This window comes from Chenopodium album, chromosome 15 (genome assembly GCF_948465745.1).
Source record: "Chenopodium album chromosome 15, dcCheAlbu1.1, whole genome shotgun sequence".
NCBI classification, from domain to species: domain Eukaryota; kingdom Viridiplantae; phylum Streptophyta; class Magnoliopsida; order Caryophyllales; family Amaranthaceae; genus Chenopodium; species Chenopodium album.
This window is the reverse complement of record NC_137848.1, coordinates 15,158,633-15,179,468: the sequence shown is the minus strand read 5'-3', so window position 1 is coordinate 15,179,468 and position 20,836 is coordinate 15,158,633. Positions and strand designations below refer to the sequence as shown.

The 20,836-nt window shown below is 33.3% G+C and overlaps 2 protein-coding genes and 1 long non-coding RNA gene across 3 annotated transcripts in view; all 3 read left to right on the top strand.

The window, feature by feature from the left end:
* The first annotated feature begins 313 nt into the window (after positions 1-313).
* LOC145581995 (endo-1,3;1,4-beta-D-glucanase-like) lies at positions 314-4,513 on the top strand. The gene is made up of 7 exons (XM_081639034.1): positions 314-629; positions 873-894; positions 2,964-3,090; positions 3,209-3,299; positions 3,434-3,526; positions 4,013-4,116; positions 4,355-4,513. The coding sequence occupies exons 1-7, from the start codon at positions 440-442 to the stop codon at positions 4,493-4,495; spliced, it is 768 nt and encodes a 255-aa protein (XP_081495160.1). The 5' UTR covers positions 314-439; the 3' UTR covers positions 4,496-4,513.
* Positions 4,514-5,337: 824 nt separating this feature from the next.
* Positions 5,338-20,836, top strand: part of LOC145581993 (endo-1,3;1,4-beta-D-glucanase-like) — a 28,932-nt gene continuing 13,433 nt past the window's right edge. Inside the window, exons 1-6 of the mRNA XM_081639033.1 lie at positions 5,338-5,430; positions 10,390-10,446; positions 13,362-13,400; positions 16,275-16,402; positions 17,034-17,104; positions 17,264-17,361. Coding sequence (XP_081495159.1) covers positions 5,338-5,430; positions 10,390-10,446; positions 13,362-13,400; positions 16,275-16,402; positions 17,034-17,104; positions 17,264-17,361 — 486 coding nt within the window. The remainder of the gene's footprint in view (positions 5,431-10,389; positions 10,447-13,361; positions 13,401-16,274; positions 16,403-17,033; positions 17,105-17,263; positions 17,362-20,836) is intronic.
* Positions 8,621-9,769, top strand: LOC145581994 (uncharacterized). The gene is made up of 2 exons (XR_014099718.1): positions 8,621-8,905; positions 9,565-9,769. It is a non-coding gene; the product is annotated as an uncharacterized LOC145581994 (long non-coding RNA).

Below are 20,836 nucleotides of genomic sequence, written 5' to 3'. Positions count from 1 at the left end.
TTCGGGTCCAAAATTTTATTACTCGAAACCAGACCCTGTTGTAACAGGTTTCCAATTTTATTATCCGAAATCAAAACCTCATCTAGAGGTTCCGATTCCGAAACTTGCGGTTTCAAACAGGTTCCACTTCTAGTTTAGGGTACACTGGATTTTTGCTCACCTCTAGTTGCATTGGAAGGAAGTAATACTACGTGTATGAGGTAGGTGTATTGGGATTTGGGAGTGAGTAAATGTGCGTTAAATGTGGAAAATTAGAATTTTATTTTAGGAAAGATTAGGAATGAAATCATAGAATGGAGACGCCCAAAAATATTACAAAGTTGCACTAGGCTTTGTCGTAGTTAGCTTTTGTAGCCCACTGGTTGTAAGAACCCACCCTAAGCTTGAAATGCTCTCTCTATATACAAAGCAACTCAAAGTCTGAATTTCTCTCCAGTTTATGCTTAACAAAATTTTATTAAAGAAAAAAAAAAAATTGAAAATGGCAGGGCCACAATGTTGCAAGAATCCCCCAAAATTGAACCCAAACAGTGGAGTTGGGCATGTTGAAGTTATTGGTGGCCTCAATTCATATGTTTCTGGCTCATCTCATCATCACCATGCTATCCTTCTAATTTCTGATATTTTTGGTAAGTTTTTTTTTTTTTCACCCATAAATTCTCAACTTCCTTTCATTCCATTTAATTTATTGAATAATAAATCAATTTTAATTTCTGTCCTCAAACTATTTTTTTTGTCAAAATTGTTAGTTGACTAATGTAAAAAGTCAAAATATTGTATGTATTAAATCAAAATTAAAAACAGAGGTAGCATTACATAGCTGTAATCAAAATGACTGATCATTCTCTTTGTATTTATATTTGTCTTTGCAGGATATGAAGCTCCAATCTTAAGGTATTTGAAAGTGCTATTACAAGATGTTAATCCAAAGTTTACTAGGAATTTTTTTTTTTTTAATTTAATTGTTTAAAATTTTGGATTTTTATGCTCGTTTCGCGTTAGACCCCTTATCTGATTCTCAGTAATTTCACAAGGTTAGCTAAATTAAAGACAAATTTAGGAAAAAGATACTCTAAAGTGGCACACAAGCTAACATTATACTCTATACTTTCGCTAAGTTAGTTTACTTTATGACAGAATTGGGAGATAAAGTTAGCTAGTGTTGCATAGGTGTCAAAAGCACAAAATCGACCTGAAAAATATTCAATTTAAATTTAAACTCTTGTGAATACAATAAGTTAGTATGATTCAACTTTAAAACTTTATTCGATCCGAATAGACTATATCAAGAACATTCGAATTGACATCTCACTGTTGCTAATGGTCAAAACAATACTCTTCTACTACTCCATATAAGGTAAAGAGATTCTATCAAATCTCAAGCCTTACGTTTTTAATTTTTTTTTATGGGAATTTGGGCAATTATGGGTGGGAATTTGTTGTTGGGAATTAATGAAAGGGAACAAAAATCTGTAGTGTGGTAGTTGCTAGGAATATGTTGATAGTTACTAAGAAATTACATCGATGCCCTTACTCACATCTTCTGAATTACTAGCCCAGTAAACCCCCTTGGTAATAAAATTGTGGGAATTGAGTGGGAGTTTACTTTCCATTAAATAAATTCCTATTCCCACCTTCTTAGGCCCGGTTCTTTTGAGTTTTTAGACAGAACAGAGCAGATCAGATCAGATTAAATTTCAGCAAAGCAGAGGCGAGCAGAGCAGAGCAGATTTCGACATTATTAATAGTACCATTATTAATGTTATTATTATTAATGTTGTTATTATTATTATTATTATTATTATTTAGTTATTATTATTACTATTATTATTACTATTACTATTATCATCATCATCATCATCATCATCATCATCATTATTATTATTATTATTAACTGCATATACCATTGATTTAGGTGAGTGAAAACATTAACATATGTGTACCATATTTAACATATGTTAATAGTAGAAAGACAAAAGACAACGGTTTAACATCTTCAAATTATTACAACCGCATATCAAAATAGGAATATAATTAGATTAGAGTTTAATATCATGGTGAATTAACCATCCACTTCCATATGATATTCATTTTCATCATCTTCATTGTTGCTTTGATCTTCGTTGTTATCACCTTTAATGTCGCTTTTGAGTAAATAGGGTTGTTGGGAAGAACATATTTTTAAAGCACATAATTTTTTGCAGCTTTTTTTATTCTTTTTATATCATTGGTAATAATAATTAAATAAAATTTTGTATTTAGTATTATTATTAAATATTCAGTATTGCTTTTCAAAAAAAAAATATTAATTATTATTTATTTTTTTGAAAGAATTGTTATAATTATTAGAAATTATTAATTACTAATATTATTAAATATTAATTCTTAATATTTTGAATTATTTATTGTTATTATTGATAATTATTATTAATAATTGTTATTATCAATGATAAATATTAATATTATTAATATTAATATTAAAAATTATTATAATTATTATTAATAGTAATAATTATTATAATTATTTTTAATATTATTAATTATTATAATTATTTAAAATGATAAATTATTATCAGTAATACAATATTAATTATTGTTATTCAATATTAATTATTATTATTATTGTTATTATTAGTTTTTTGAAAATAGAGCAGAGCAGAGCAGAGCAGATTTCTTTTGAGCAGAGCAGAACAGACTTGATCTGAGCTGAGGGCTCAGCAGAGTAGAGCAGCTCTAAAGAACGGGGCCTTAATCCCACATACCAGACACCCCTTTGAACATTTCTTCTAGTGTCATTCTTTTGAACAATTTTCTGTAGGGAAGAAAATGAATAAGAGAGAATCTTCATTATCCCCTTTGCAGAACATTGATATAATTGGTAGTAATTTACTAATCCTTATGTTGTGCTATTTGCACCATTAGATATTGACATGATCAACAACGTACTGTACTACTACGTACAGGAAACTCGCAGACAAAGTTGCTGCTGCTGGTTATTACGTAGTTGTCCCTGATTTCTTCCATGGAGATCCCTACAATCCTGATAACGCTGACAGACCGGTACAAGTTTGGATTAAAGACCATGGCGCAGTAAGTTTGCGTTTGTTATCTATGTCTGTTAAAATGGATGACATTAAGTTTGTATGTAAGTAATGTAGCTATTAATGGATTTGATATCTATCTATGCATATGAATTCATTTCTTGCAGGACAAAGGATACGAAGAGGCAAAGCCTGTCATCGAGTCTTTGAAGCAGAAAGGTATATGTAAGATAGGAGCAGCTGGCTTCTGTTGGGGAGGTAAAGTTTCATTATTCTTTTGTTTTTTTCCCACTATATTTGACTAATATTTGCAACTAGATGTGCTAAGTCATCACCTTACTACTCATTTGCCTTTATTCGTACTACAATTTTCAATCATTTGCTCGATTCAGGCAAAGTGGCTGCGCTACTAGCACAAAGTGATGAGTATGTACAAGCAACCGTTCTCCTACATCCTTCAGCGGTCACTGTAGATGATATCAAAGGTAAAATAGTGGATGCCTAAACTATATAGATTTGTAACAATTGTTTTATTTTGTTTATGGCGCAATGCACCTTAGTTTACAATGTCTAACTTTTTGTAATGAAGGGTGACTGGGGTACTTGCACTGTTAACACCTTTGGTATATGTTAGAATTAGTATAGTTGTGTACTCTTCAAAATTGATTACATAGACAAAAGATTTTTCACATCAATGGAAGTACATTATGTACCTTAGTTTGAAAGACAGAGCTTTAGGGTTCACACTCATCCTTCATTCTAATCCTGCTCGAATGAAGCCCTCTAGCCGTCCTGCACATTTATATACACGTATGAACATACACATGTATGTATTTTTGAATCAACAAAAGCCATGATTATTTCCAAAAGTGTGTTCACTAGTTAATCCTTGCTAAAGTTGCTACCAGTTGCCAAGGTGGCTCTAATAGTTTAATTACCTAGTACATAATCTTATTTGTTAATTATGACAGGTGTGAAGGTACCAATTGCTATTCTTGGGGCTGAGCTCGACCAAGTATCTCCACCTGCGCTCCTGAAGCAGTTTGAGGAGGCCTTGAATGCTAAGCGCCCTAAGGTATGTCGATCATTATACTTCAATGTTAAGCATGCTCTTTAATTGAGCTAACAATATCCGTAGTGAAACAAGTGTACTATCTAAATGAAAACTAGATCCTCAATAATTTGCTAAAACTTCTTTAGTTTTGTAGAAGAGATGATAATATCTGGCTCGGGTTGAAAAAATAAAAAATCTGATTCAGGAAGGGAAATTTACTTAATGTTGTACAGAAATCTTATGTAAGTTGGTTTTATAGGTGGATGGATATGTGAAAATATTTCCTGGAGTTGCACATGGGTGGACAGTGAGATATGATCCTGAAGATGCGGCTGCTGTCAAATCTGCTGAAGAAGCTCTCAAGGATATGCTAAATTGGTTTAAGAAATACATCAAGTAAAAGATCTAATTATGTTACAATTAATGGGGATGTATCAAATACTATGATTATGATCTATGACATTAATACATTATATACATTGAAGAATAATCAATTTTATGTGATGACTATTGTTTATTAAATCCCTTTAGTCATCTTGTTTGTTAGTAATTTAGTGTATATTCTAACAGTACGTAATAAGATAGTTCTTATTTCACTCTCTCTCTAAGTTCGTGCAACTTAATACATGCTCACAATTACAGCAAATAGAAGAGTACTGCCAAGGAGTATATATGTCGGTCAAGAAGACTAGCAATAGAGATGAATATATGATGTGACTTGGTCCTTTGCTGAAGTTGGATGCCTAAGTGAATGCGTGGATGGAGAGGATTTCGGAGAAGCGGGAGTAGGTAATGGTGTGGTGGTGCAAGATCATTGTGGGAGCTGGCCAACAATGGAGGTAAGCTCGATCTAGAGCCTGTGATAGTCAAACTGAAGACAGTGGTATTAATCAGCCCTATATATTAGGCTTACATATGCAGCTCAAATGGATGCAACATGCAAGAAGCGTGTTTGTTATGGCTCATACTTAGTGAACTTATTTGATGGTGTTATTTTCAACCATGTGCTTAGTAGAAAAACAAATGTGCCAGCACACATTATTGCTGCTAGTCTTAATCTTCTTGAATACATATCCGTACCCGACAAGGGTTTTGGTGGGCTGGGGAGGAGTCCTTTAGTTGTTGAGAATGTAATTGGTACTACTCCGTAGTTACTTTGGGGTTTATCCATTCAAAAAAAAAAAAAAAAACAAAAGGAAAAAATAAAAGGGCAAGTTCATCCAGCTCTCATTCAAATTTAAAATGATAGGGACACAATGTTGCAAGAATCCCCCAACTTTGAACCCAAACAGTGGAATTGGGCATGTTGAAGTTATCGATGGTCTCAAATCATATGCCACTGGTGTTGGGAGTAATGCAAGTCCAACGATTCGATTGATCGATTGTATAAAGCTATTTGATGTTAAGCTTCTTAATCCCATATGCCCTACCGCCCTGGGGGATAGGGCGGTGAGAAGTAGGCTTCTCGTCAAAGTAGTTAACTCCATAGTTATCGTTTCCCACATGCCCTGTCAGGGCAGCTGCCCTGGCAAGCTTCTAATTACTTTGTTTTAACTTTTACCCCGCGTGCCCGGTAGGGCTATCTTGCCCTGGCAGACCAGGCGGACCTTGCAAGGCTTCGGGAAACGCGTTTTGGCCTGGTTTTATTTCCTTATTCTTGATTCTTTTCATAACCTATAAATACCCTTAAGCTATTATTTTTTACAGAGATGAAAAAACACAGAGTATTGTGAAACCCTAAATACAATAAACACAAAGCCATCCCATAGAGATCTGAGCAGTTCTTGAAATAATTCCAACCTTCCAATCGGAGTACGGAGTTGGAAGGTAGCTGCGTTACCCTTCGGGAGCATTCGTCACTGAGAGCCTCGTACAGGTGGTGGCGAAATACGCTTCTAGGGTAGCCGTAAAACGCGTCACAGCTTTTATAAGATCTACAATGAAGTATTGTATTTTGCCCTAATTGTAATACCTCGTATTTTTATACGTATTTTATTTAAAATAAGTATTTTGAGAAGTATTTAATTGAATTGAAATGTCTTATTTAAAGTATTTTAGTTATTTATTTTAATAAGTTGGAAATATTTTATAAAAGGAAAGTTTATTTAATTAATTATTTTAATTAAGTTGGGGTTTAATTTAGAAAAATTTATTTTAGTAAAGTTTTATTAGGGATGGAATTAGGAAAATTAAAAAGGGAAAGTTTAGGGAGAAGGGTCTTAGAGAAGGGGTATAAATATCCCACATATGAGGCAAATCAAACTTTGCCCAGAGTGGAGAAAACGCAAGGTAAACTTCTCTCTCATTTTTCCTTATTTTCTTTCTTTTTTTTCTTTCTCCTTTTTTCCCCTTCCCCTTCTTTTTTCGGCTGCCCACCACCGGCAGCAGGTGGCTGTCGCCGACAGCAGCGTCAGCCGCCGGCAGCAGGCGGCCACCGGCGCTGGCAGCCGGCGTGGTGGCTGCCGCCACCTCCTTCCTCCCTCTTTTTCGAATAAAAAAAAATTAATCTTTGTTTTAAAAACCAATTTAATCCTAGATCTAAATATTAATTATGGGTTTTGTGATTTGATTTTTGATGTTTGATTATAAGTATTATGTTAATTAATTTTCAGATTATGTTTTTAACTAAAAAGTCCCAATTTTTTAAACCCTAGATTCTTGATTTATAAATTATTGAAGGATTATGATATATAATGGTGTAAACCTTTGATTAAAGTGTTTTAAGACTAAATTACAACAAGATTTAATTAAAATATAGTGCTGGAATTTTTGGTAAAGCATTAAAAATCAAGTTTCTTTAAGGAACTTTAATTACCCATTAATTGGGATTGAATTATGATGTTTTAAATATAATTTCAGCTTATTTTAAATAAAGTATGAGGGGTTTTATAATAGTATATATTGCTAGAAATTTGTGTAGGGTGGATTTTAATATTCTTCTATGATTTTAAATTGTAGGAGACTTTGAAGTGGGTGATTTCTATTAATTGTGGCGATATTAAGATCGTATTCAAGGTACGTTCGCGTACTTAGCATAATTATGTTGATGTAATAGCATGCTAAATGTGTTTGATTGATTACAAGTAGTATCATGCTAGGTTTGGTTTGGAAATTATGATTTGGATGTCATTGGTGATTGGATTATGAAGCATGATTTATTTGTGATGGAATATTGGATGGAAAATAATAGTTTGGAATATTATTTATGAACCACATATTTATTTATGGCATGATAGAGAGTATGTTTAATTAAACTAAATGTTTAATTTAGTTTGGAATATTGAAAAGGAACTTTATTATGGTTCATATAATTTTATTGATGTTATAAGCATGAGGAAAGAGCTATATAAGTGTCTATATACACGAGGAATAAATTGTATGTTGGTGCCTTAGTGCACTTAAGGTGTTTTTAACACCGAGGGATAGGATTTGTGGCGCTTTGTGCGTTTAAGGTGTCATTGGCACCGAGGTAGAATTAAAAAGGGTTCAACATTAAATATTATGTGGTCATTAATTATTCAAGAATTAAATTGATATATTTGATTGTTTGAATAATTATTGTTGATTGAATGATTATGGTTTGAGAGTCATCACCAAGTTTAATAATCAGTAAATAACGTAAAGTGAAAGAGATTGCGCACCAAAACTCTTGGAACGTATATACCTTGAGTATGAACATATGGGGGGAGTTATGTGACTTTATATTTGATCATAACTTCTAATGGAGTACAGGACGCTGTATATTCCTTTTATTATTATTATGCGCTGGAATTCCGCCACCTATGTGTGGTTTTGATGCTGGCACGGTTAGCTCCCGTGTCAGTAACCTCAATTTATTGGGGGAGGTCAGTAGGAAACCCGTTCGATGCGTAATCAACGCTAAATAAATTATTTAGTGTCTAGTGAGAATTTTTATTGAGTATGGTATGCTTGAAAAACAGGTGCAACAAGGTAAGTAGTGTTTTGATAGAGAATTGTATGCTAGTCTGTTAATTGCGCTTATGTACTCAGCTTTGCTGATGGTGTGTTTTGTGTGTTTGTTGGCCTTGTCTTTATCTTGGCCCTATGATGACCCATTTTTAATGGAGAGTAGTGGAAATAGGTAAAGATAAGCTTTTCAGGTGTTAAAGCATATTCATGAATGGGCATGAGTGAAGAGCGTATTATGCTAGTTTCCATAAGTATATGATGTGTTTATCGCTTTAATTATTTATGATAATATTATTATGCGTGACTAACGAAAAGGTTTTGAATTTGGTTTGGTTTTAATAAGGGCCTATAATCACTAGTAGAAAAATTGAAAAATACAACGCTCATTGGCCACCGGTTTTTGAAAACCCGTGGCAAAAATTAGTGGCGGGATGAGGCAAAGACCAATGGCCACCGGTTCAACCAAACCCGTGGCAAAAATTGGAAAGGCCACCGGTTTTGAACCGGTGGCAATAACCAAGTATATTAAAAAAAAAAAAAACAACGCCCCCCCTTTATAAACCCCTAACCCTAAAATTTTACTCTCCCTCAGCCTCTCTCCGTCACTCTCCCCTCTCCCTCAACGATCTCCTCTTTCTCCTGTCTCTTTCTCTCTCATCTCCTCTCCACCTTCTCTCTCCTCTCGTGCGCCTCTCTCCTCTATTCTCTATACTCCTCTGTCCGACGTCTCTCTCCTCTTCTTTCCCCTCTACTCTTCTTCTTTCCCCTTTCTTCTCCGACCCCTCATCTCTCTTCTGTCTTCTGCCCGTGCCGCCACTAACCAGCGCCGCCACCAAGTCCGAGGTTACCGCCACTAACCAGCGCCGCCACCAAGTCCGAGGTTAGTGCATGTTATTGGGTTTAATTATTCGAGGTTAATTGATTTTCGAATTTTTTTTGGGTTTTTTCGAATTGATTTTGTGGTTTTTGGAATTGATTATGGGGTAATTGATTTTGGTTATTTTTCGAATTGATTTTGGGGTTTTTCGAATTGATTTTGGGGTTAATTGATTTTCGAATTAATTTTGGGGTTTTTTTCGAATTTATTTTGGGTTTTTTTTCCAATTGATTTTGGGTAGGGTTTTTGTTGCTTTTGTGGTTGTTGTCTTAATGTATTGTCTTTAATCAATGGAGGGTCTAATTCAGTTGTTTGATTACTGATCGATTTCACATTTTTGATATTTTTTTGATGTGAGTTTTGCATTTTCTGGGAATTTTTGGTGGGTTTGGCGTCGGGTTGGGTTTTGGTTTGGCTGTGGGTTCGGTCAGGGGTCGTGGTGGGTGTCGGTGATGAGTCCTGGTGGGTTGGATGCGGTTCGGGTGGGTCTGGGTGAGGGTTGGATTGGGGTTTGAGCTGGTGGCCGGTCGTGTGTTCTGGTGGGTTGTGGGTGGTTGTGTTAGGATGGTTTTTTTGTTTTTTTTTTCTTAAAAAAAAATATTAGTTTTAGAAATTAGGCCAATTAGCCTAATCCCATACTAATGACATCTTTTATTTTTCAGAAAATGCTGCTAGTTATGATCCAGAGAATCAAGTTTTTCTGATCTAATGGTATTTACAGAGATTAATGCTCCAGAGAACTAATCCTTTGAAGACTAAGCTGATGTTGTAAATATTTGTTTTGTGTAATTTGATAAATTTAGTTTTTGTAAATTGGAATTGTTGTATCATTAATTTATTTGCAGTTATAAATTTAGTTTTTTTGAATATATATGTGTTTTATGTATATTATGTAGGTATATATGTATCTGTACATTTTAAGTCAAAAAAAAAGCAAAAAAAAAAAAATTTATTTTTTTTGTTTTTTTAAGGGATTATTGCCACCGGTTAACCGGTGGCAATACTTTTTAATACCAAAAAAAAAAAAGCGGGACAGATTATAGCCACCGGTTAACCGGTGGCAATACTTGTTTTTGCCACCGGTTTTGAACCGGTGGCCTTTTATTCTAGGATTTGCCACCCCCCAACTGACCACCGGTTCAAAACCGGTGGCATATGGGGGTTTTGAACCGGTGGCCAACTAGTTTTTTCGCCTAGTGAATGGTTCCAAGTTGTAGGTTGATCTTATTTTGCTTCGTTTGACTTTGGTTTGATTTTACTTTTGTCGATTGACTTTTCAAGTTGACTTGTTTTGAATGATTTTGAAATTTGTCTTCCGTTGTGTGTCTTTGATAGTTGCCTTAACCGTTATCACGGTGGCGGTAATGTCTTAGATATTCCTATTTAAAGTTTTAAACAGGACAAAACAAGTATTTTAAAAGAAAGAAATTTTTAGGGTGTTACACTAATTTCTTTATTATTTTCATGGTTACAACATCTTATTTCCAACAACTGGCTCTTCTCATTCTAATCTTGCTATTCTCCTCATCTCCGACTTTTTTTTGGTAAGTTCCTCATCTTTTAAATGGGTAAATTCATCTACGAAGTATAACTAATCATTTTTCTTTAGAGCATTAAACTATTTTCTTTTGAGGCAAACCCAGTTGATATCCTATATTAACAAACTATATTAATATCACTAATTTTTCCTCCAAAATACAAGTACAGTACACTCATCTTCCTCCACCATCACCAATATTTCCTTCTCTCTCCTCCTCTTCCATGGCTATGTCGGCAATGGACCACCTTGGGGACTATAAATTGGCCGGCCGGCCGACCGCTAGTTAAACAAAAGACACCCTAGTTGCAAAGCAAGTAAAGTGGGCCCATATTATATTAACCCCTTAGGGAAATGAATTTTCTTGTGAAATGGTGTCCATAGCTATGCGGTGGTGCTAATTGTCGTGATGTGGTGCGATGGGTGGCTCTAAAGGTCGTGCGGTGGTAGCGCGATGGTGTTAACGGGCATTGTAGACAACTGATTGTAACTCTCCAAAAACCAAACCCAGTGATGAGCATCTTTCACTCGAGCAAAGTGAAATGTTGAAGAGTCTCGTGAATTTTCCCTTTTTTAAAATGTTTTAAGTCAAAATAATTCATTTCGTATTTCTTAAATAACGTCCAATCCAGTTAGTCCATAATATGGGTCCAATAATTGTGTAGTTGGATGGGGTTTGAAAAGTGTTTTCTAATGATATATTATAAGCCCAAATCTGAGCTATAACGAGAAAGTTATGACTAAAATACTAAACTAGGCCCAAACCGAGCTTTATATGTGGATCCAATGATCATGTGGAGGGTCCATTAAAATTAACTATATTTCTAAAACCATTAGGATTTTATTTAAGCTTCTAGAATTATTTAAGCGTGAAATGAGAAAGGTGTCAACTAAATAAAAACTGAGGTAGTATAACTTTTGTAAAAATTTCACAATTTATCTTGAGTTAATATTATGAATCCTCCATATAAAATTAATTTTCTCACATGAAATCTTATGTTTAAAATTAATATTAAGGAATGTGACCATACTAGTAATGCTAACAAAAATGTAGAAAAAAATAATAAAACGAAGAGTAGTTAGAAATCTACTTACAAAATATAAACAAAGATTCTTAAATTTTAAGTTTTATAATTAATATATTTTAAAAAAATTTATTTAATTTGCATATGTAACTATTTGTTGTATTCCAAATGAATTTTTTTTAATCTTCGACTATTTGATTTTAACCATTCGCTACTTTAGTTTAACCCTTCAACTCAAGTCTTGCCAGTAAAGTTGGATGCTTGAAGCAAACATTTAGCATTTGAAGAGGTATTCTTACTTTGTAAATATTTGTTTTTTTTTATTTTTTTTATTTATATTATTCTTAATATTGGTAATATAATTAATCAAGATTTGATAGTTATATGTTACAAGATTCATTGTAGTGCCTTATAATAAACAATTAACTAATATTAATATTAAGGAGCATAATTTCACTTTAAAGTCCATCAAACATTTGAAGTCCATTATATCATAATTAAATTTGAAATTAAAACAGTAAATTAAAAAAATCAAGTATTTGAGTAACAAAACAGGTTCAAATGACGGTAGGTTTGTAATTTAATTAGTAACAATATTTATTGCAATAGTATTCTCAACCTCTATTATAGTTTTCAAATAACAACAGTGAATACTATAATTATTAAAACTAGGTGAATTTTCCGTAATCTTGGTTACAAATGCAACAATGAAAACTTGTTTATTGCTATTATATTAAAATTGTACATAAATAACAAAAAAGGTTAAAACGACTGTGATTTGAAATTAATTTAGTAATAATATATCTTTAAATAATATTAAGAACCTATATACAGTTTGCAAATAACAACGGTTGATAAGATTAGTAATTTAGTATGCAATAAAGCATGTTGTTTTTAATTGCAAAGGGGTTGGTGGGATAAGATATATTATTAAAGCATGTTGTTTTCCACCCACAACTTTTTCCTCTTTTTATTTTTTTTATTTTATTTTTTTTGGCTAGCATTGATATGGCAACCTCTCATTGGAAGTTTATTTCTGCCCCACATAAACCGTGTATCTTCTCTCTTTTTTCTTATTGGGTTTGTCATGTAGTTATAAATCTTATTGGTTTTGTCCGTATTTTCTATGATTATTGTCTAGTCTAAAAAAGTTACTGGTAAGTGCTTGTTTGGTTGACATGAATTTTCCACAGGAAGTTGTATGGGAGGCTATTTCCCTTGCATTGTTAAATTCCTGTAAAATTTTATAACATGTTTAGTTGACAAAATGACAACATAGGAACATTAAATTGGATTGACCAAGGAGGTTTGGTAATTTATTTCCTATGCTTTGTGGGTGATTTAATATCTGACGCCTATTTTTATTTTGCTTTATCAACCAAAAAATCACCCAATATAACATTTTTCAATTATCCATTGCCCAGTATTTTTGTTGTCAATAACTGTAGGGAATATTTCAAGCATCCCACACTTGAGCCTCACTGTGATCATACACTTAAGCATGGTGGCGTTCAAAGGGAAGGAAACTAGAGTAAAAAAGTCGCCAACAAGTTTTAGGAACTTGTAAACCGTCCACAGGGTGAAGGTTACACCCCTTAACGATCCAGAAGATCGTTAACTCCAATAGGTTTGGAACCATGACTGGAAGTTCGGGGATGAAGGTACAAATCCAACCTAAAAGAGATTGAACCTGCCCTAATAAGCCTCTATTTTATTCTTCTCATATTCATGTGCGCTTTTTAACTAACATACAATCAATAGATTAACCCTAAATCTGTTTAATCTATGTTGGTTGAACATTAATGCACCAACAAAATCTATTATTGGAGATCACTTGAATTATAATCATATTAGCCTAAACAAGATTATTAATTATCTTATTAAGCGTGATTACAAGTACAAATTCCCTTTAAACATGCATAAAAGGCGTGATCAAGCAATAACAACAAATAATATATATCTAGCAACATAATACAAATAATCATAATTATCAACATAATCTCATCAAAGCTTAATAATAATAGTAAGATCCTAGGCATGATACTAACATGATTAATAACAAATCCTAGCATGTCACTAAACATTAAAGATCAAAGCTTTATCCCTAACATGCTACTAACATGATATTAGAAAAGAATAGGAAGCATCATAATAATATCATAAATATTAGTTAACCCTAAACATGATACTAGGAAGCAATAAAACATCCTAACATGATACTAAGAATCAACAAAATAATCTAAGCATGATTTCTATATCAAAAGATTAAAGTAATTAAATCACTTACTTGGGTGCCTCGTATCTCTTTCTAATAACAAAATACACATGTTAGTAACTTCAAGGAAAATAATAAATCAAACAATCAAATTAAATAATTGAAATAGAGATTTGGGACCAAACCCTCAGAAATTATAAACCTTTCACGTCTAGGGCGAAGGCAACTTCGAACTTGGCTAGGTATGTCTAGAACTCGCGGATGTGGAATTTTGTAAGAGGGAAAGTTTAGAAAAAGAATAGAGAGAAGAGGCTTCTAGCTTTAGAGAATGAATAGAGAGAGATGATTGTGAATTGTTGATTGAAAACGGAGAGATATGACCCCTATTTATAGAAAAATAGTCTGGAAACAAATCAAGTCCTACTCGGAATAAAACTGGCATCTGTTGCCAGGCGACAGACATCAACGTCAGGCGACAGATGTTAGCGCCAGGCGATAGACTCTGTCGTTTGGCGCTAATTAAAAGATAAAATGCATTTGTACGCGGAATCCTCTTCTGAATATGATTAAGAAGCAAATTCCGTGTTTATCAAATTAAAATCAGGTTTATCATAAAACACTTATTTTATTCCAAATAAAACTCTTTAAAATATAATTACTAATCCTAATTTCATTAGAATTTAAAAGAACCTTCCAAATATTCTAGAAGATTAAAATCAATCCTAATAACTTTAGGATTAATAATAAATAGGCCCTCCTCTAGATCATTGGGCCGCATATAAATTCATTTCGGGCCAAGTTTAGTTTAAGCCATAACTTCCTCATTATTCATCGGAATTGGGCTTATAATATATCGTTGGAAAGCTCTTTTCGAGCCCGAACCAACTTAACTATTATTGGACCCTACAACATGGACCAAAATAAATTGGACTGGCTATTTTCATAAATAGAGTAAGAAAAGAAATGTTTTCAAAAACAGAAAGAAAGATATTTTAAAAAAACATCCACATCACTAGACTTTTCACACTTTCACCTCGTTCGATAATCAAATGACGTGAAAGATATTCATCACTGGGTTTGGTTTTGGGGAGACACATTTGGGTGTCTACAATAACCAAGAAGGCAAAAAACATTCAGTGTAAATGGTCATAAAGTAAAGTGTTTTTATGGTACTTAAAAGTGGCAGATATAGAAATTCGTTCGTGGTTTGTATCAACCTAACAATATTCCTAGGAAATGATTATTACCATGAAATGCATACTCAAGAGTCTTGGAGCGTGTATCTTATACAATGTAGGATGTATACAACACCTGCGGTAACGAAATAAGCTATGGTAAATTATCTTGTGCAAGTTATTTGAACCTTGCATAGTTGGAGCATTATATAAAATAGGATGTGCTTCTATCATACTTTTGTTTTTAAGACACATGGCTGTTTTTAGCTTCTTTACAGAAACTACCCATACATATTCTTCAAAAAAAGTTTTGTCCTGTATTTGTATTGCCCTCGATTCTAAATTTATATTCCGTAAGTTTCTTGGATTTAACTGTGCCTCTATAGTGTTTGGAAAGGGTACTCGTGAATCGTTTGCTTTCTTTCTGCTTTTTTTTTCCTGATATTTATAGCGTTTGGGCAGTTTGAAATTATATGAGTTCTGAGTTAATTTGTTATTGGAAAATACATGTTAGTTTGGCCTGCTTCTACCTTACATGCAACTTCATGGAGCCATATTTCTGTTTGAATTTTTTTTTGATTTATGAGGGAGTGATCGGAATTAAGCCGCATGGCGGTACCCGCCAAAAAAAAAGGATGAGTATGATAGCCCATTACTGTTAGGGACGGAGCAACAGATAAACACAATATCGGAAGAATGATAAAATTCGAAACAACAAAAAAACAACACACAATATTTTACGTGGAAAACCCCTCCTCAATAAGGGGAAAAACCACAATTCGAATCTCCACGGACAAAAACAACTTTACTAGCAATAATATCAGGAATACAATGACCACTACTACAATTACAATATTAGATACAATGTATTTTAGGATATTCTACACTAAGTACCCTTTAACGTTGGTACTTATACTAATCCTAAAATACCCTTCACACTAATATTGTGTTTGTCTCTCCGTCACTTCCTCCCTCACTACTATAGCTATGCGCTACTTCTTTTGCTAGTATTCTTCTACTTCTCTTACTTACCCAAACTCACGGCACATTGCTACGTTATATATCAAAATACCAAGCTTAAGCCTTAAGCTTCCACCAACTTGCCAAATAAATGCAAGTATACAAAGTCAAGGTTTGCTTTAAAATCCTTCTGCCACAACCTCAATACAATTGGACTTTCAAGTCCCCTAATTTACTACTACTCCACCGTCCAACTACATGCATGCATTCTCTCTTTTTTTTTTCTTTCTTACACCATTGTTATTATTACTACTAATAATAATACTTACTTAATTGTGATTTGGGGAGATTAACCCAACAATTACCCCCCCCCCCAAATTGCAGTATGTTGGTGTGACTGGTGCAGTGGTGCTGATTCTTAATGTGTACTTTTTTCACCATGGAACACTGATATCAACAGCATAATTCTACAGGTTACTATGCTGTTGTCCTTGATTTCTTCCATGGGGATCCTTACAATCCTGAGAACACCGAGAGACCAATACAAGCTTGGATAGCTTGGATAAAGGACCATGGGATGGTAAGTTTGTGTTTTATTCTGGTTTAAGTGATGGAAGTTAGAAAAGTTTTTGAACAACCTCTGTATGTTCTGTGATTTGTTTCCGGCTGATTTGTTCATTTAATATGGATTGGCCAGCTATGAACTCGTAATTTTTTTTTTTTTTTTTTTTACTAACGTCTGATCATTTCTTAAAGTTGCATTCATGATAGCATGATTAGAGAGCAGTTCTTTTTTAGTCTTGTTTTTATACTTAATCTACTAGGAAATTATTACCACATTAATCTAATCTCTATAATTAGGGCATAATATGATTGTTTCCAGATTCCTTATAATAGTTAGACCATTTTGGCACCTTTTAAATCAATCGTTGTTGCATTGACCCAATATTTATAATTAAGGATATAGCATGATTGTACTGTGAATTTTTCTTAATAATAGTTACTTAGATTATTATGTCACTTTTCAATCCCTTTATGTAACTAGGGTCACTTAAACATATCCAATTATAAACCATTATTAGTTTCTGATAAGTGACAAATTTCAAGATATTCCAAACTAGTATATACGATTGTAATCACCAGGAAAGGGATTAAGATATCTTTATAGAGTTTGTGGGTATGGCTCTGAATTTTATGTGTATCAATTCATTTCCTTTAGGACAATGGTAATTGAATCTCTGAAGCAGAAAGGTATATCTAAGGTAGGAGCAGTTGACTTTTGTTGGGGAGGTAAGATTTCATCTTTTCTTTCATCTGCAATGCCTTTTACACATAGGTGACCGACTAGTATTTGTAATTAAATGTTCTAATTCTGCACTCCAGAATTTTTAGTTTTTACTCATTTGTTTCCTCTTTCTCCTTGTGATCTTAATCATTGACTCAATTTAGCCAAAGTGGTTGTGCAACTAGCACAAACGGATGAATATATACAAGCAGCAGCGCTCCTACATCCTTCATTTGTTACTGTGGATGATATCAAAGGTAAGGTTTTATTTAGCATGCAGTCTGTGTATCTTTGTGATGCTTAGGGGGTGTTTGGTTCATTATATTGGAATGGAATCTCATACTAGAAAGGTATGGATTCTAAAACCCATATTAGCCTAAAGTTGTTTGGTTTAATATTGGAATGGATTGTATTCTTCATTTATAGAATGGATTGTGAATCTTAGGGGGGGAGGTGGATATGGATTCCATAGGTATGGGTAGAGTTAGAATCCCTTGGATATGAGAATCCATTACTAAAAAAAACTCCACCAAACAAAAAAAAAATAGATAGAATGGATTCTAACTCCATTCCAATCCATTCTTAATTATTCAACCGAACGACCCCAATTTATTCTTTGTTAACCTTCCATCTCTGTTCACATTGTAATTTTTTGTTCTACTTTGTATTATGTTTACGGTATACCATGAGGAGGGGTTGTTAGATGGAAATGGTGTGTTGTTGCTTACAACATTTGGTTGTAGAATTAGAAGTAGTCTTTGACACTTCAGTATTGGACACCTACTCCTTCAGTTACAAAGATCCTCGTGAAAGTATATCACAACCCTTAGTTTTGAAAGAGGGATGGTTGAATCCCTTTTCAGCCTTTTCACAAGATGCCCTCAAACTCTCATATTATTTGTATACGAGTACTTTATACTCATGTGTGAATGTATACTTTGAATAAGTATCTGTATGTTTGTGTGTACATTATCTGACCAAGACTCCAAGTAGGGATTGTGTGTTTGACATCATTCTATTTTATTTCTCTTGCGGTTTCTTATGGGAAAATCCAAGTTTATATTTGTGCTAAACATACCAAGTTTAGCACATGGTGTAAATACCTAATTGTGTCTCCCCAAAAACCAAATCCAGTGATGAGTACCTTTCACGTCTTTTGATTATTCGAACGAAGTGAAAGTGTGAAAAGTCTTGTGATGCGGTTGTTTTATTAAAAATAACTCTTATTTCTGTTTTTGAAAATGTACTCTATTTATGAAAATATCCAATCCAATTTAGTTTAGTTTGGTCCATAATAAGGGTCCAATATTAGTGTAGTTGGGTTGGGCTCGAAAAGAGCTTTCCGACAATATATTATAAACCCAATTTGAATAATGAGGAAGTTATGACCAAAATACTAAATTGGGCTTGAAATGGTTTTATGGCCCAATGATCTAGTGGAGGGCCCATTAATCAATATACCTAAATTTATTAAGATTGATTTTAATCTTCTAAAATAATCTAGGAGGTTGTTTTAAGTTCTAATAGGATTAGGAATAATAATTATATCTTTTATAAGATAAGAATTCCATTTGGATTAAAACAAATGTTTTTACAAAGATTAAATCTGGTTTTAAAAGATAAGTATGGACGTTGTTAATCGAATTTAATTAGATTAAGGATTCCGTACAAGTTTTTTAGAAAATGCTTGAATCAACGCAGAACGACAAAGCTAGCGCTGAACGACAGGTCTGTTGCATCGCGCTGGACTCTGTCGTTCTGCGACAGAGGCAATTTTACTCCTAATAGGATTCGGTCTTTTTCTGATCGTTTCCGGGCTATTTTCTCTATAAATAGGGTCATATTTCCCCATTTTTATAATCATTCACAATCATCAACAGTCATTGTAGGGAATATTTCAAGCATTACCCCAAACTTGAACCCCACTGTGATCATACACTTAAGCATGGTGGCGTCCAAAGGGAAAGAAGCTAGAGCAAAAGAGTCGCCAACAAGTTTTAGGAACTTGTAAACCGTTCACAAGGTGAACATTACACCCCTTAACGATCCATGAGATCGTCAACTCCAAAAGATCTTGAACCAAATAGAGTTCGGGGATGAAGGTACAAATCCAACCTAAAAGAGATTGAACCTGCCCTAATAATAAGCCTCTACTTTATTCTTCTCGTATTCATGTGCGCTTTCTGAATAACATGCAAACATTAGATTAACCCTAAACCTGTTTATCTATGTTGGTTGAATATTAATGTACAAATAAAACTATTATTGGCGATCACTTGAATTATAATCATATTAGCCCTAAACAAGATTATTAATTATCTTATTAAGCGTGATTACAAGTACAAATTCCCTTTAAACATGCATAAAAGGCGTGATCAAGCAATAACAATAAATAAGCAATATCAAGCAACATAATAATCATCATAATAATAACCATAACAATTATAATCATGTTAATAATAAAGGTTAAATATAATAGCAAGATCCTAGGCATGACACTAACAAGATTAATAACAAATCCTACCATGTCATTAAGCATTAAAGATCAAAGCTTTAGCTCTAACATGATACTAACATGCTATTAGAAAAGAGTAAATGGCACCCTAAACATGATACTAGAAAGCAATAATAACATCCTAACATGATACTAGGAATTAAACAAATTTAAACATGCTTTCTACAAGAATAGAGCAATAAGATTACATACTTTGATGCCTCTTACCTCTTTCTAATAACAAAATACACGCGTTAGTAACTTCAAGGAAAACATAAAATCAAACAATTAAATTAAATAATTGAAATAGAGATTTGGGACCAAATCCTCAGAAATTATAACCTTTCACGTCTAGGGCGAAGGCAACTTCGAACTTGGCTAGGTGTGTCTAGTGCTAATGTATGAGGAATTGTGTAAGAGGGAAGGTTTAGAAAAAGAATAGAGAGAAGGAAAGCTTCTAGCTTTAGAGAGAGAAAGATGATTGTTGTAGATGATTGAAAAAATGGGAGATATGACCTCTATTTATAAGAAAATAGAGAGTCAAAGAATAAGAAAAGAATCTGAATTCAAATCGAAATAAAACTCGTCGGTCATTAGTTTTTGCAAATTTTGTTTTTATCATAACTTTTGATCCATAAGTCCAAATAATTTATATAATATGTCGTTGGAAAGATCTTGAAGTCTAATTTCCAACCAAATTAGAATCAGATTAAAATCTTTTGTAGATAAAAATATATGGCCGAAATAGTGGGACGGTGTCAGTTTTGGATAGAGTTTCGTATTCCTTCATATCTTTTTCGTTATAACTCGGAATTAATATTATAATATATCATTGGAAAGATAATTTCAAGATCTATCCAACCATATAAGATTTGGATAAAAATTATGAGGCACGAAAGTAATACCTGACCGTCTTTGAACATCTTTAAATTCGAATAGAATTAGGACTTAAAAAAGGAAAGTTTTATTCAATTTCAAACTCTATGATCTTATCTTTTCAAAAAGGATAATTAAGATCTTTTAGAAACTTATAGAAGCTTCTAATTAATCCTAACTATTTTAGGAATAGGATTAAACCTTTGGACCCTCCACATGATCATTGGGGTAAAATCTAGTTTGGGCCCAGTTTAGTATTTTGGCCACAACTTCCTCATTATTCATCGAAATTGGGCTGATAATATATCGTTGGAAAGGTCTTTTTAAGCCCGTCCAACTACACTATTATTGGACCCATATCATGGAG